This window comes from Rana temporaria, chromosome 7 (assembly GCF_905171775.1).
Source record: "Rana temporaria chromosome 7, aRanTem1.1, whole genome shotgun sequence".
In the NCBI taxonomy this organism is placed as follows: domain Eukaryota; kingdom Metazoa; phylum Chordata; class Amphibia; order Anura; family Ranidae; genus Rana; species Rana temporaria.
This window is the reverse complement of record NC_053495.1, coordinates 100,168,405-100,186,254: the sequence shown is the minus strand read 5'-3', so window position 1 is coordinate 100,186,254 and position 17,850 is coordinate 100,168,405. Positions and strand designations below refer to the sequence as shown.

Genomic DNA, 17,850 nt, shown 5'->3' with positions numbered 1-17,850 from the left:
AAATGCTGCATTCTGCTTTTGCATCCGCTGGCAGAGGAATTTTCACTTACAGAGAAACAGTTTTGGGTACCAATCCAACAGCGCCTGCAAGAAGAGGGCGGTTTGAAGATGTCTTGGTCACTAATGATATGAGATCATTCTTTCAGCTGACCCATCGACAGCTGTCCTCCGGATCCAGCATCAGGGAATGCCTCAACTGACAGGTGTCTGACTACATCGGGTTAACGGCCGATGTGGACGCACTGAGAAGTGATGAACCTCTGTACTACTGGGTGGGCAGGCTTGACCTCTGGCCAGAGCTTGCACAATTTGTAATGGAACTGTCGTGACCGATAAGTGCACTCGCCTAGTCAACAGTGTTGACTACCTCACATTTATAAAAATGAATGAAGCATGGATCTCGGAGGAATTCAGCACATGGGACCAGTAGACCATGTTTCATTCAAATTCAGGTGAACGCCTGTGGGCTAATTTTTTGGCCTGTAATGGCCGACACTTACTTCTGTATCCTTTGAATGCCTAATATACCACCAGCCACAGAATACAAAGTTGTTTGCTGTCTGGTGAACACCTGTGGCCGTGGGCTAATTTTTGGGGCCTGTAATGGCCGACACTTACTTCTGTATCCTTTGAATGCCTAATATACCACCAGCCACAGAATACAAAGTTGTTTGCTGTCTGGTGAACGCCTGTGGCCGTGGGCAAATTTTTGGGGCCTGTAATGGCCGACACTTACTTCTGTATCCGGTGAATGCCTAATGTACCACCAGCCACAGAATACAAGGTTGTTTTCTGTCCGGTGAACGCCTGTGGCCGTGGGCTAATTTTTGGGGCCTGTAATGGCCGACACTTACTTCTGTATCCGTTGAATGCCTAATGTACCACCAGCCACAGAATACAAAGTTGTTTGCTGTCCAGTGAACGCCTGTGGCAGTGGGCTAATTTGTGGGGCCTGTAATGGCCGACACTTCTGTATCCGTTAAATGCCTAATATACCACCAGCCACAGAATTCAAGGTTGTTTGCTGTCAGGTGAATGCCTGTCAACGTGGGCTAATTTTTGGAGCCTGTAATGGCCGACACTTACTTCTGCATCCGGTGAATGCCTAATGTACCACCAGCCACAGAATACAATGTTGTTTGCTGTCCGGTGAACGCCTGTGGCCGTGGGCGAATTTTTGGGGCCTGTAATGGCCGACACTTACTTCTGTATCCTTTGAATGCCTAATATACCACCAGCCACAGAATACAAAGTTGTTTGCTGTCTGGTGAACGCCTGTGGCCGTGGGCTAATTTTTGGGGCCTGTAATGGCCGACACTTACTTCTGTATCCTTTGAATGCCTAATATACCACCAGCCACAGAATACAAAGTTGTTTGCTGTCCAGTGAACGCCTGTGGCAATGGGCTAATTTGTGGGGCCTGTAATGGCCGACACTTACTTCTGTATCCGTTAAATGCCTAATATACCACCAGCCACAGAATACAAGGTTGTTTGCTGTCAGGTGAATGCCTGTCGCCGTGGGCAAATTTTTGGGGCCTGTAATGGCCGACACTTACTTCTGCATCCGGTGAATGCCTAATGTACCACCAGCCACAGAATACAAGGTTGTTTTCTGTCCGGTGAACGCCTGTGGCCGTGGGCTAATTTTTGGGGCCTGTAATGGCCGACACTTACTTCTGTATCCGTTGAATGCCTAATGTACCACCAGCCACTGAATACAAAGTTGTTTGCTGTCAGGTGAACGCCTGTGGGCTAATTTTTGGGGCCTGTAATGGCCGACACTTACTTCTGTATCCGGTGAATAGCCTAATGTACCTCCAGCCACAGAATACAAAGTTGTTTGCTGTCAGGTGAACGCCTGTCAGCTAATTTTTGGGGCTTGTAATGACTGGCACTTACTTATGTATCCGGTTTTTTACTTAATACTTCTGGTAGGCCAGTGTTCATGTTGTGGGACTATTTGTGCACAGCTAGTAAGTATTTTGTGGCTGCAAATATGACCTGCAGGTTTTTAATATTCCCCTGCCATTAAAGTCAATGCGGTTCGCGGAGATTTGCGAAAGTTTGCGCTTAGCGTTCGCGAACCGTAATGTCGGATGTTCGTCCATCACTAGTCTTGTGGACTATTTATTTACAAGCACCATAAGGTAACAGCAGAAAGAGAAGGTGGGGGGGGGGGGTGGAAAAGTGAATGTTATGGGCAGTATAATTGGGCAATGTAGAGACTTTTATGTTTGGAAGCCTTTCCTATTAGAAGCATTCTGTAAAATGTGAGTAAATTTGGACTGAGTTCTTAAAGTCCTGGAGTATTTCAAAGTGAAATTGAGATCACCAAAAGCCCTTCGCCAATTCTTAATGTGTAGACCTAGTGAACAAATATTGGTTAATTCAGTCATTGTTTCAACCCATTGAATGTTTAGAAGTACAATTAATCTCATGTGAGTCACACAAGTATTAAAGTGGGGACGGGTTGAGACAAAAGTTTTTTTTAATTCTGTCTTTGCCTTAATAGAAGAGGAGTTCCTCCAGTAATGATGGTCACCAATATATGAGGTGAAAGCAGGTATCTCCAATAAAAACACTTAGAGCACATGGAAATCATATCTTCTCCCTCCCAGGGACAAAGACAGCAAAAACAACTGACTAAGGTTCTAAGTCCTCACAACTTTATCCAAAATGTAAAAAAAAAAAAAAAATTGATCATACAGATATAGTAGATCCTAATTATACTATACAGTATATACTAATAGTAAATAGCTTGTTCGAATGAACACTATCTATGTGTAACCCTATTACAGGATGCACACATTTTTCAATTAACATTTATTTATATTATATTCATTTAAATGTCTTTTGGCTGTCTGATTTACAATGTTTTAGCTACAGTATTTGTATAAAATCACCAGTAGAATGGTGGGAATCGCTAGTTTTACATGCTGTGCTGTATGAGTATAGGGAACATTGGGCTAGTCATTTCTGATAATGGAACAGGCTAATGTATGAAAGGAAGAGGGGGTTAGATTATAAAAAAAAAAAAAAAAAGTCTTAGCAAAATCTGGGAATATTGTTTATAAAGTTTTAGTGTCATGTTGTAAACTCTTTTATATTGGTAGACTGAAAGCCTAGAAGGATTGTCTACCCAGCTTGTCAATGGAACATTTGACTCTGGAAACAGAGGGCCAGATCCACAAAGAAGTTACGACGGCGTATCTATTGATATGCCGCGTAACTTCTAAGTTGCTCCGGCGTATCTTTGTTTTGTATACACAAAACAAGATACGCCTGAAGCTGGGCTAGATCCGACTGGCGTACGTCTTAGTACGCCGTCGGATCTAAGGTGCATATTTACGCTGGTTGCTAGGTGGCGCTTCCGCCGATTTCCGCGTTGAGTATGCAAATTAGCTAGATACGCCAATCCACAAACGTACGTCCGGCCGGCACATTTTTTTACGTTGTTTCCGTAAGGCTTTTTTCGGCATAACGTTACCCCTGCTATATGAGGCGTACTCAATGTAAAGTATGGACGTCGGGCCAGCATCGAATTTTACGTTGTTTACGTCGTTTGCGTAAAACGTTCGCGAATAGGGCTTTGCGTAGAATTATATTCACGTCGAAAGCATTGGCTTGTTGTGGGTTAATTTGGAGCATGCGCACTGGGATACCCCCCACAGACGGCACATTTGCCGTTAAAAAAAAAACTTCATTTACGTTGGGTCAAGACGTAAACATAAAACACGCCCACAACTTAGTGATTTGAATTGCGCGCCCTTATGCCGACACAGTTACACTACGCCGCCGTAACTTACGGCGCAAATTCTCTGTGGATACGGGAAATACGCTGTAAGTTACGGCGGCGTAGTGTATCTGAGATACGCTACGCCGGACATAAACATACGCGGAGGTACGTGGATCTGGCCCAGAGTCTTTTATTATTATTATTATTATTGTTGTATCAAAAAATGTGCATGCTTGCATTTTTAATCAGAAGCCATTGCTGATATCTTCACATAAATACTTGCAAACCTCCATGACTTGCAAGGTCCAAGGCTACTGTTTGTATCTTTTTATTATTAATGGTAAATCACTGTCCTGGAACACGTGTGTACATATGAGCTGCCCTGTTATAATTACCGGTAGGTTCTTTCCTGGTTAATGACTTAGACCCCTTTCACACTGAGGCAGTTTTCAGGCATTTTAGCGCTAGAATTGGCGCCTGTAAAAGCACTTGAACACTGCCACCCAAATGTTAAAAAACCCAAGTTCTTTTACACTGGGGCGGTGCGCTTGCGGGACATTAGAAAATGTCCTGCAAGCAGCATCTTTGGGGCAGTCTGAGGCCTCGTACACACGGCCGAGGAACTCGACGTGCCAAACACATCGAGTTCCTCGGCCAGTTCAGCACTGAAGCCGCCGAGGAGCTCGGCGGGGCGAGAGCTCCCATAGAACAACGAGGAAATAGAGAACATGTTCTCTATTTCCTCGCCGAGCTCCTCGTCGGCTTCCTCGGCCGAAAGTGTACACACGGCCGGGTTTCTCGGCAGAATTCAGCCAGAAACTCGGTCGGAAGCTGAATTCTGCCGAGGAAACTGGTCGTGTGTACGGGGCCTGAGAGTGCTAAATACAGCACTCACAAAACCTCCCTGCCTATTGAAATGAGTGGGCAGCGCTCCTGAAAAGCACCGCAACATGGGTGGTTTTAACCCCTTCTTCGGGCGCTAGCGATGGTTAAAAGCTCCCCGCTAGCGGCCGAAAATCACAGCTTAAACAGCACTTAAGTGCCACTAAAATGAGCGTCTCTTTAGCGATACCGCTTGGCCGACCCCAGTGTGAAAAGGGTCTTAATAAAGCGATAAGGATGATAGCCACATGAGCGAAAACCTTAAAAACATGTCAGCTATGGGACCGCCTATATCAGTATCCTGGCATGTTTTGAATAACGCTTGTAACGAGATGATATAAAACAAACACAAACAAGGAAAATGTAATGATACAATTTATTTAAAATTGTAATAAATAAATTACAAAAATAGATGTAAAAAAGTACTTCCAAACATTAGAATAATTTACTATAAATAAAACAACCTTAATAGACCAAATATTATACAATATGAGTGCTAGTCTCTCTTGGCACATATAAAATATCCAGAGTCCCAGCTCTGCCATCTTAGAAATATAATCTGGGTACCTGCAGCCTGGCTTAAACGTGTTGGGACATACCCATAAAAGCTGCTATCCTTAGGGTCAGTGCAAATTCCAAAAGGTATAAATATTTTATATCTCAAAATATATAAATAAATAATTGTTAACATTTCAACTCACTTTTAGTTTACATAAATACAGCATTAAGACAAGTCTTGACAAGTACTAGCAGAATGAGGACACACACTTTATTGGATACAAGGGCAAGTAAGTAGTTCCAGCTATATAATGGAATTGTCCGTTATAAACTGGCATGGAATGCAAGCCCTGGAAACAACATATTATCTTTTCTTTCAACACAACTTTGGGATATGCCCTTACTGACATCAAACTTGAATAAAAAGCAACAACGCTTTTGTTGTTGATGGCATATCACTTAGAATATATATTATGCTACATTCTTATAATCAGTTGTAAGAAATCATTTTTTGTCAAGTATTGCTATAGGTTTTGATTCCATACACTATGCGAGTTCAAGTAATAGTTAAATCACATACATTTAGATTGCATTCATCCTACCTCATAATGTATAAAGATGCATAGACAAGTACATTACACAGTGTCATGTTAGGCAACTTGAAATCCTGAGCAGCAGTAAAAATTCAAGTAGTGCAGCAGCATAAAGTGTCAAAATCACCCTATGACTGGAAGTTTCCCATACATTCCAACACTAACATATACAGCTTGAGTGCCATAAACATACATAGGACTGGGCTAAAGTTAATATCAAGATGAAAACAGTTTAGGTGCAAAGTAACCAAGACATACAGATGTCTATTCCCAGCAGTCTTATTTCATTAAACCATTGCAAGCTCATATTTCATTGATTGATTTAGATGAAAACTCTTTTCTCTATTTTTGTGTTGCATGGAGTCTTTTTAACAACATGCAAAAAAGTGCACGTAAAAGCACATAACAATCAATCAGAAATCAGCTTACAGCAGTTTAGTGTAATCATACTACTAATAATGAGGATTTTCTATTTGTATTAGCTCATCAGCACTTTTTGTATGCCAATAATAAAGCCCATTGACCTCAGAATTTATCCACTATCTCTCATTTCCTGCCAGAAGATATTATAGTTGGGCTACCACAAATTATCTATTAAGACATGGAGGTAAAACATGTAACATGTTAAAATATCTGCCCAGCAGTTCAAGTTTGCAGCAATATCAATAAATATTAAAAATAACAAACACAAGTAAAAACTGTTAACCACCTAGGCAGAATAATTAAAATAGTAGATAACGCTTTCGGAACATGTAGAAGTTCTGTACATTGGTAACAAGCTTCATTTAATGGCCTAGTGTCTTGGCAACCATCAGTGTTTACAGCTCCGAGGAGTGTTCTTTCAGTAGTACAGTTGGGTTAACATCATCCAGTGCAGAGTTAGAACTTGTGTTGATTTTTGCTGATTCAGCAGTCTTACTTCTTAATATATTAAATGAAGTAAAGGGACAGTCTTTAACATTGTTGCAGATGAGTTTTTGTAAGGAGGCACTATTTACGATATCAAAGCCCACCCTTCCACCAAATGTACTAGGTTTCCAGTATTCAGGAGAGCAGATTGGGTTACCCAGAAGGCCTTTCAATGAAAATGGAGCACCAATTTCAACCATGGTCTCTCCAAAAATGGCCCCAGGACGGGGTTGTTCAACCATAAGACCTGTGTAGAATTCTACAGCATCAATGTCTCCATAGAGTTCTTCAAGTTCTGCAGACAATTCTTTTTCTCCTATAAAACATAAAACATGTTTTCTTTTAAATCATAGAAATATAAATAATTTGGCCTTAACTGCCAGTGTAAAGCTTTATTAACCTCCCTGGCGGTATGATTCTGTCTGGAATTACGTACCAAAAGCGGTACAATTATTTTGCAAGGAAATTTGGTGTTTTATACTGTAGGTCTGTAATTTTTAGGAATAACTCACTTAAATCTAACCAAACAAGAGTCTTGTAGGCATCCCGGGTATGATTTTTTTTTAAAACAAAATTATAAATTATAATATAATAAATAATTATAAATAATTATAACAAATAATAATATAATTATAATAAAAATTATTCAATAATGTAATCAACTCAAAATCACTGAAATTTGCTCAGTTGCAGAATTGTCGCTGTCATTACTTTTATTTTTTTATGACGTATTTCCCCACAAATCGCTATCGCACAATTCTGCAAGTGATTATAATTTATTATCGCTGTTTTCTAGCTGATCTAAAACCATTTTTGACATAAAGGGACACTTTTGGACAATCTACAGTTTGCAGGGAGAAAGAACAGTTTTAATTTTATAAAAGTACATGTAGGGCACTGGGAAGACCACTAGGGACAAGGGGGGTGTTTATTTTTTACATACAGTACTGTAATCTATAAGATTACAGTATACTGTATGTATAGTGTTTGTTTACTTTTTTGAATTTGGCGCCGTTCTCCGCCCCCGTGCGTCGTAACGTCGCAGGGAACGGAGATCGGCGGCACACGGGGAGACTGTGAATCGAGCGAGGAGGACCCGCTCGCTCACACAGCGGGGGGGGCATCGCTGGATCCAGGGACAAGGTAAGTAACTTGCCTGTGGATTCAGCGAGCAGGTAAGCCGCGCCGCTGCACACTCTGCACGTCCACCTCGAGCGTGACTCGAGGATACCGATCCTAACATCGAAAACCCACCCCGAGTCACGCTCGGGTTTACCGCTAAGGGGGTTAAAACCTGCCAATTTTTTTTTTTTTTTGCATACAGTGTGCAAGTTAGAACTTTCATTGAGTTTGAATTGCTGTCTATGTCCCCATTTGGAAGATGTTTTTATTGAGGAGGTGTCAGCAGAACAGTAATGCCGCGTACACACGATCGGTTAAACCGATGAGAATGGTCTGATGGACCGTTTTCATCGGTCAAAACCGATCGTGTGTGGGCCCCATCGATTATTTATTCATAGGTTAAAAAAAAGCAATCTTATTTTAAATTTAACCGATGGATTCCTAACCGATGGGGGGAAAAAAAAAAACTATCGGTAGTAGGCACAACCATCGGTTAAAAATCCAAGCATGCTCAGAATCAAGTCGACGTATGCTTGGAAGCATTGAACATTTTTTTTCAGCACTTCGTTGTGTTTTACGTCACAGCGTTCTGACACGATCGTTTTTTTATCCGATGGTGTGTAGGCGCAACGGACCATCAGTCAGCTTCATCGGTTAACCGATGAAAACGGTCCATCGGTCGGTTCTCATCGGATGGACCGATCGTGTATACGCGGCATAAGTTGAGCTTTAGCCCTGTCCACAGTAAACTATTATCGCCCTGTACACACGATAGGTTAGTCTGATGAAAACGGTCTGATGGATTTTTCCATCAGTTATCCGATAAAGCTGACTGATGATCAGTCGTGCCTCCACACCATCAGTTAAAAAAACGATTGTTTCAGAACGCGGTGACGTAAAAGACAACGACGTGCTGAAAAAAAAACGAAGTTCAATGCTTCCAAGCATGCGTCGACTTGATTATGAGCATGCGTGGATTTTTAACCGATGGACATACCCACAGACGATCGTTTTTTTCTATAGGTTTTTTATCCATCAGATAATTTTAAAACAAGTTCCTATTTTTTTAACCTCTGGATAAATAACTGATGGGGCCCACACACGATCGGTTTGGTCTGATGAAAACGGTCCATCAGACCGTTTTCATCAGACTAACCTATCGTGTGTATGCAGCATAAGAGTATTATATTTTGCCCTAAAGCAGATTTCTGTCCATAGCCTTGCTAATCTGTTTTTTCATCAAAACTACAGTTAGAACATGCTACATATTCTGTTTGCAATACATGGGAAGTACAACAGAACATGACACCATGTCTAATGCTCTATTTTTCACAACGGTGCAACACAATCTTTGTAATTTTTCTTTAAAATCACACAGTATTTGTCTTACTGAAAGGATGTACTTAACCCAAACATGATGTTAAAGGGATGTCTCTCTATTTATACTAAAATATCTATAGCTTGTGAATCAGAAGTTTTTTCAACAAATGTTTAGGTTAAGAATCAGTCCAGCAAAGCACTGCTAATATTCTATTTTCTAAAACAATTGCCTTCTACAGAAGACCTACTAAATGCATTCACACCAAGAATATTTTGGAATAGATCTTAAAACATCTTGGAATTAAACTGATGGAAAAAGTATATTTGCAAGTCAGGGTGTTGCAATACTTTGTGCATCACAGCATCATTTTCCCTTTTTGCTTGGGCTTACATTTGTAACTGCATAGTTATGTACTGGGTTTGGTAAATATTCCAATAACCAGTGTATGAGAAGAGTTACTGTTCATTCAGTGTTTTCAAGGAAATTTAGATCTGAATATATTCCTTGAAATGAATGCAAAGTATGAGCCAGTTTTACATACAAATGAATAGCAGAGACAAATGATTGGTAAACACAAGGTTAATTTGTACAGAAGCTGTACTTTGTAATCTCTTGTGTGCGTCTATTTATTGTTTTCCCTACATGCTGTCACTTGTGAACAATTATGTTTGATAAGAACTTGCACTCCTTGTAACGTTTCAAAATAACACAAATTCAAGAACGCATTTAACCCTATTATTGAATTTATTTGAGAAGCAATAACAGAAGAACAAGTCATACCTGTCAGCTCTTCAAAGGATTTGAAAGGCTTTAGAGTAAATCGCTTTCTGTATTCATTGAGTGACTGGTATCTCATCTCTCGGCTTTGTTGTATGGAAGCTACGGCTACTCTGGAAATTGCTGCAGGGAAATTTCTGCCTCCAGCCACCTATGAGCAGGAAAAAACAAGTAAGGTTAGGGATCAAATTAAAAGCCAAGACTTTCACATGAATAAAGCAGGGCAGATTTTCAATACCTGTAAGAAATACTTCTGAATACAAGTGTTATCTAGCACTGATCAGACTTTGTTGTATATTATATGTGTGCACTTTTTATATATTTAAGAGATACATTCCTATATAATAATTGATATGTGCTCTTTTATTTTGAGATTATGTCTTTTAATTCTGTTCCCTAAAACTAACCCTAAATCAGGGATGCCAAAGTTGGATGGAAAGTTAATTGGACAATTTTGAGGTTTTAGCTTGTTTATTACTATTAGCTTTCTACATATCAGAGATAAATATGGCATATGATTATAGTTAATGCTTCTGTGTGCGTGAGTATTTATTAGAAATTCCTAGGATGTCTGCTGGTATGTTAGATGTTGAGATTATAATGTAGTAATAGATTTTCCAGTATTTGCATCAAAACTTGTCCGTAACCCTCATGTTACTAAGAATAACTGAAGAATTCTTACCCTTCCTGCCTGTTGTTTGGTAAATGATTCAACCATGTGGGATACTCCATGTTCCAACATCACACTATTGTTAAACAGAAACTGTTGATAGTTGTACTCTTGGCCATTTATTTGGAAAGTGTCTGGCAAAAGAGGGTGCCAATGATAAAGTGTGTTAAACTCAGCAGCAATCCGATTCTGGTACTGAAATCTCTGGTTGAACAACAACTCTGGGTCAAATTTCAGTTTAAAATGATAGCCACTCAGGTGCTGCACATAATCTTCAATGACAATTTTTATGGTTTCACCTATAAAAAAAAAAAAGTGTTATTTGATTAAATGTCATTTGTCTAGACTAACAATATACAGAAGCTGGTGGTCTAGGAGTAATTATAGAATTGCAAGTGTTAAGATCTCAGACCACGGGTTCAAAACAAGCAGTGAGAACATGATTCATCTTTAAAAAACAATTTGAACATATTTAAAGAACAAGTTGAAAACTTCCCATGTAGCAACAATTTCTCCCACTGTGCTCCTTACTGCACATCTTTATGGCCCATTTGTAGCAAGTGAAGCTTTAATTTCACTGGCAAGTCTATGGTGGCATAACTAAAAGTGGTATAAATCAATTTGGATATCACAACAAAAAAGATAATAAATAGAAGTCTGAATTTAACTAAAAATGACAATAGAATTGCTACTGCTATTGTTACTAGTACAACTAACCATTACATATAACAAAAAAAATGCCATCCTTGTTTAAAATTACACACAAAAAACATTTTTATTCAATTGGTATGAAAGTTCCATATCTATTAAGGTATAGGCTAATATTTTATTTTTAGGGACAGTTCATCCAAAAGTGCCATTCCACTCTTGAAGTTTGAGTCACTTGATCATTTTTTGGGGTCTCCAGTGGCAAGATCTCCCTAGCCCAGATTCTGGCTCAAGAGTTTTGGGTTATCCTGCCAATATTTTGGGCATATTGTAAAATATACAATAAAAACACCAACAGAGAATGTTGGAGGCCCTCAATGATTTGTGCTTGTTTAAATGTAGGAACTCAAGAGATCTGGCTACTAGTGTCCCATGGAGAAAATCAAGCAACTTATTTATCCAGTGTTTAAAAGCTGAAATCTCCATTGTGGTACCAAAATAATGGCCAACTATGTGTCTCTTGTTCCTGATTTTTTTCTGAAAGTAAATAATTTATGTATCCAAAGTGTACTCACCAATCAAAATAAGTTTTGCAGTCTGGTAAATACGTTCATCGTTCCACTCAGGGTGCTCCTGCATCAGTACATCACAGACGCGGTTGTGTTCCCTTAGCCATATGGTAGCATACATCATTAATCCTGGTACAAGTCCAAAAGCCTCCTGTCCAACTGCAAACTGAAGATGTTCTGGCACATGTGGGGGGTAAAGCATTTCAGCTCCTGTGTCATTCACTGTTGGAGGGTACATCTCACCATCAATAATCTAATGAAGTAAACAAACAAAAAAATGTATATTAATGCGTTATGCCTGCCAGATGATGATCATTGGTTATTGCCATGTATCATTATATCTATAAGTAATAAAGAACCATATATACCTGGAATTTTAATTTTCCATTCTTTTTTAGACGTAATTGGTGCTGTCTGTCCAAAGATTCCCCATAGACGTGACTTAAATCAACCTATTTAAATAATACAAGATACATATTCAGATCAATACATATTTGGATGGTTTCAAGTAAACGGAACATATTTTATATATGTAATAAAAAAGGAGCAGGTATTTGTTCTTACCCCATGCCCAAGTCCTTTAGTGAAGGCAGCTCCTCTTTTGACATCAGTCTTAAAGAATTGGTGTGTAAAGTGTTGAGCAAAGAATGCAAACATCACATTAGTTCCTTGTGGGTCAGGAATGAACTTTCTTCTAATTAACAATTTCTCTACAACCTCTTTTACACTTGGCAGTTCTTTCTTTCCTATAATGAAAGGAGTAGAAATGTGTAGCAGATGAATAATAAGCATTACCAACATATTTCTTTTATCTGAATACCTGAACAGTTACTGTCTAACTGGAACCTCAAAGTTCCTTCAATAATATTGTATACATCTACTTCAGCAGAAAGCTATAGCTTTGGACCATGCCTACAGCAACAATGAGCATACAGACCTGTAAACTTTCAACTGTCACTGAAACTTTTCATTATGAAAGTCTATCTAAAGCCACAACTTTCTTATTTTTGATTGAATAGGGATTCCCTCTGCGTGTCCCATTGGGGAGATTTCCCTTTACTTCTTGTCCTACAGAAGCCACAGGAAGTAAAGAGATAGCTCTCCAAACTTAAAATCCTCTCTGAGACAATTATCACTGGTACAAGTATAACTCCCTACTGTAATATTTCTCCTCTACTCCTCAAGTGACTGCTCAAATTTTGGCTTTCCTCACGTACATTCCTAATGACAATGATTACTGTACTAGGACAAACAAAGAAGATGATTTTCTCAGCAGGAACACAAGAAATAAAAACCTAATGGGCATTCTAACCCTTACCTACATTATCCAAAACAAAAAAAAAGTTTTTGCTTCAGATATACTTCAACCTTTATACCCAGCGTATGTCTACGATTATTATTATTATTAAGCAGAGCTTATAAACGCAGTCACACCTGTGGGCCTCGATGTTTATGGTCATAAAAAAATCAGGGAAATTCTGATGTTCTTAATCTAGCTCCTTTACTGGCCAGGATTCAGGAGTACCTTCTTATCCACTGCAAATATCAAACTTTTAAATTCTCTGCTTACACCTCCATTACATGCCGTATTACAGATGTACATGCTCCCGCTCACTAGTATATTTTCTTTAGTTTACTTGACAAACAAAATTTCATACCAAGAATAGTGAACCAATATTCTATAAAAATGTTACCTTTCACTCCCATTGGAGTTGGGCAATCTTCTTCCACAGGTGGCAATGATCGAGTGTAGTATGAAATATTGGAATATGCTTCCCAGTTTTTGTAGGCATAATGACTGTTGTAAGTAGGGGGGCTGTCAATCAGATGGGAGCGTGCTATAAAGGAAAAATAAGGAGGAATTTTATAAAGAATTCCAAATATATGGTGTATTTACATTTAAAAAAATATATAATAATAAATATATATATATATATATATATATATATATATATATATATATATGAGCATGTTCATTGTGATTTCTGCAAGGTCTATAAAAGAATAAAGCCAACTCCACCAAAACTGAAATTTGACATTTGGGTATCGCTGATTTAGTCTATACCTAACAAATTTCTGTTGCAAGTTTTTTAGGTCGTTTTAGTGCCCACCTAAACCACGAGATCATAATTAAGCATTTATAACCAATGACTATAGCTTAAAAATGATTTGATAACCAACGTGATTTTACGGTTTGCGAAAGTCACTTGACAACATCATCCTATAAACCCCAAGCAATTTACTGCACCAGAAAATTACATAACATTTTAAACAAGGCTATTAATTAATGTACTGCTTTGGAATGCTAGGATTTATTACAGGACATAGCCCAGCACAATTTTCTCTGCCTATCACACTTGCAATAAACTCCTACTGGATGTCACAATATATAATATAGACTGGGATTCCCCGTGAAAATGTTTCTCATAATGGAATTTACAATTGATAAAACACCTACAAAAGGGTACTTACATGTTAATACATAACGCATGATTGCTTGTTGTAGAAAGGAGATATTATTGATTATATTCCAAACGCCTTTAAAGTGAGTTAAGATGTAGTGCACGGTATTGGGTGAAGGCTTTAGGGTAACTCTCAGCCATGTTAAAAATTCAGCTGTGGAATACAGAAAGAAGACCCTTATTAGCACCTGGTTAGGTAATGACAGTAATTTCATGCATGGAAGGATGTGGTGAAACACTTACGTGTGGTACAGTTTTCCCCATAGTATCCTGTCCTTGTGCAATCACACTCATAGTGGTCAAAGCCAACAGTCATGCAAACCCCTCTGTTCTGACATGGGTTAGAGCAGCATGGATTTGCTAGAAAAGAACATCAATGTATTATTTTTCATTATACTTCCATACACTTTCTATAAAAGAACAGCAATGTATTTAATATTTTTTCTACACTTCTATACACTTGCTATAAAAGAACAGCATTTTTTTTAAATATATATATATATATATATATATATATATATATATATATATATATATATATATATATATATATGCGTGCTATAAAAGAACACCAATTTTTTTTAAAAAAAATTCTATACTTCTATATGCTTGCTATAAAAAAACACCAGTGTATTTATTTTTTCTATACGCTTGCTATAAAAGAACACACATTTATTTATAATGTTCTATACTTCTATATGCTTGCTAGAAAAAGAACACCAATTTATTATTTTTTTTCTATACTTCTATATGCTTGCTAAAAAAGAACGTAATTTTTTTTAATTTTTTTTCTATATGCTTGCTATAAAAGAACACCAATTTATTTATTTTTTTCTATATGCTTGCTATAAAAGAACACCAATGTATTTTTTTTCTATATGCTTGCTATAAAAGAACACCAATGTATTTTTTTTCTATATGCTTGCTATAAAAGAACACCAATTTATTATTTTTTTTTCTATATGCTTGCTATAAAAGAACACCATTTTTTTTTTTATATACGCTTTCTATAAAAGAACACCAATGTATTTATTATTTTCTATACTTCTATATGCGTGCTATAAAAAGAGCATCAATGTATTATTATTTTTTTCTATACTTCCACATGCTTCCTATAAAAGACCTCCAATTTATAATTTAATTTTCTATACTTTTATTCACTTGCTATAAAAGAACACTTTTTTTCAAACTAAACTGAAAAAAGAATTATATATATATATATATATATATATATATATATATATATATATATATATATATATATATATATATATATATATATTTTTTTTTTTTTTAATTAATCTGTAGCAATACAGAACACAGATAGAAAATGAAAACAAAAAAGTGTTTTGCTATTAGTCCTAAAGGCAATAAAAAGACTTTAGGTTGCTATAAACCTGTAGATTTTGGGAACTTGGGAAGAATTCCATACCTGCAATAGAAGAAGCCAGCAGGGAGCAGAGGAAGATTCCGAGAAGAGTCATTCTTGTAGCAGTAGAAGGTGAAGAGTGCATGGCTCGGTGTCCAGGAATGATGAATCACTTGTGTGTAATGGAGGCAGTAGCAGACAGACGTCTAGCGCTGGATCAGCGATCCTCCTGAACTCTACACGTGTGGAATGAAGCTCAGTGCCCTTGTCTCGCCTTATATCCTTTACAATAAAGCTCTGCTGACGCAATATGACGTCCACTCCCCAAATGTCTCCTCTCCATCACGGCACACACGTCCCCACGGTCACTAGAGGGCGCACAGTCAGTCTTCCTGTATTTCTTATGATGCTTGCTGAGATATTTGTCAATGAATCAAATGTGTGAAAACTAGGAAGGCTGTAATGTTTCTTATATTGTCGGTATAGCAGTATATTGTGGAAAAGTATCTTGCTACAAACAGCACAATAAAAAATCCTCTTTCTTCTTATAGTTTCTCTATTATACCCTGGTCATATACAGCCTCATAGCTCTTCATGCTGCAAGCTTGGCTGCTGAGCTTACACTCACTTGGTATATATCAGCCATGAATAAGCACTAATCTTGTGCGAAACGTAGGCTGTTCCCCTGTTCCTGTTTTATGATTCGGTGATGTATTTGCTGTTTATTTGAATACAAGACAACCCGCACATTTTTTTGGAGTGCGGCTATTCATCTTTCATCTACTTTTCATGCTTGCCCAGTGCACTGCCAGCACCCTTAGAATCCTGTTTTAAACGTGTGACCATATAGTAGACCCACCTAGAGCGGTGACTCTCTTTCTTGTACTTGGTATCCTAGTCATGGAAAGATTGTCATGGCAGCTGGATTTTGAATTTTTTTCTTTGTTTCTTAATTTTACCTATTTAATACCATTAAATATATATTTTTTAGATTTAATAACTGTAATGTGGCACAGCAATACCCAATATAATCATTTTTTGTATTGAATCCTTGAAATTCGACACTATTACAAGTTATTGATAAACTGAAAGAACATCATTGGTGTAAAGTGACTGTTCATTCACATGAAGAAAGAAATTTACTATAATATATATTATAATACGTATAGGTAAATATATACTACTATATATTTATATTTATTTATTTATTTCAGGTACTTACCGTATATAGTGCTGTATACATTGTACATTCACATCAGTCCCTACCCTCAAGGAGCTTACAATCTAAAGTCCCTAACTCACATTCATACATACACATACTAGGGCCAATTTGGACAGGATCCAATTAACCTACAAGCATGTCTTTGTAGTATATATATATATATATATATATATATATATAGTAACAATATGATGATATTTTTATATACATATAATACTATAACACCTTTATAGAAAAATTAAATATATATCGGGGTTGACAACCCATAGATCTTGATTTGTCGGTCCTTCCCCTCAGCCTCCAACGCTCTCATCTTCACGGCAGAGCAGAGATCGGGAGCCAACACAGTACTGGATGGAGGACAGGAGTTACCTAAGTTCAAGTTGATTGGTTGCTAGGATGCCAGGTGGTCCTAGCAACCAATAACCAGCTTGTTAATATGGTAAGTTAACGCCGGAAGCCCCTGCTCTGTACAGTACTGTACACCTGTTGAAAGGAAAGTGGTACCTGTCTTTGTGTCAGGGGGATGATGTGAAGGGGCAAACAACACTGCTGGGGGGAGACAGAGGATACTACTGTGAGTGGCAGCAGAAAATGCTATGGTGGGCACAGGACACCACTGTGGTGGAGAGGGTGAAGGGGCAGAGGACACTACTGTGGTGGGGAGGGTGAAGGAGCAGAGGAACAAAGGACACTACAGTAAGGGGGGGGGGTGAAGGGGCAGAGGACACTACTGTGTGTGGGGGGGGGGGGGGGGAATACATTACTGCTGGAAGAATGATATGAAGGAGGGCAAAGGTCACTACTATAGGCATGATGTGAAGGGGGGCAAAATATCCTACTGTGGGGGGAGTTATGTGAAGTTGGGCAGAGATCACTACTGGGCCACACTCTGTGTTCTTCATGCTGTCTTTTTATTGGTGGCTAGTTATTTTTTTATTTTTTTTATTTTATCCCCAGGGGGAAGACGCGTCACCCTCCCCCTGGGGATCTTTGATTTCCTCCATGTTGTCCAGGTAAATCTCTACCTCTGAAAGGTTGCCTTCCCTTGGTATCCATCATTCCAATAT

General features: G+C 38.1%; 1 protein-coding gene across 1 annotated transcript; it reads right to left on the bottom strand.

Annotated features, from left to right (window-relative positions):
* Positions 1 to 5,367: 5,367 nt before the first annotated feature.
* PTGS2 (prostaglandin-endoperoxide synthase 2) lies at positions 5,368 to 15,824 on the bottom strand. Its single transcript, XM_040359757.1, has 10 exons — positions 15,622 to 15,824; positions 14,433 to 14,549; positions 14,200 to 14,343; positions 13,422 to 13,565; positions 12,292 to 12,473; positions 12,096 to 12,179; positions 11,734 to 11,980; positions 10,523 to 10,809; positions 9,844 to 9,991; positions 5,368 to 6,936 (listed from the first exon to the last, which is right to left on the bottom strand). Exons 1-10 carry the CDS (start codon positions 15,701 to 15,703, stop codon positions 6,530 to 6,532), a joined length of 1,842 nt encoding a protein of 613 aa, XP_040215691.1. The 5' UTR covers positions 15,704 to 15,824; the 3' UTR covers positions 5,368 to 6,529.
* Positions 15,825 to 17,850: the final 2,026 nt, after the last annotated feature.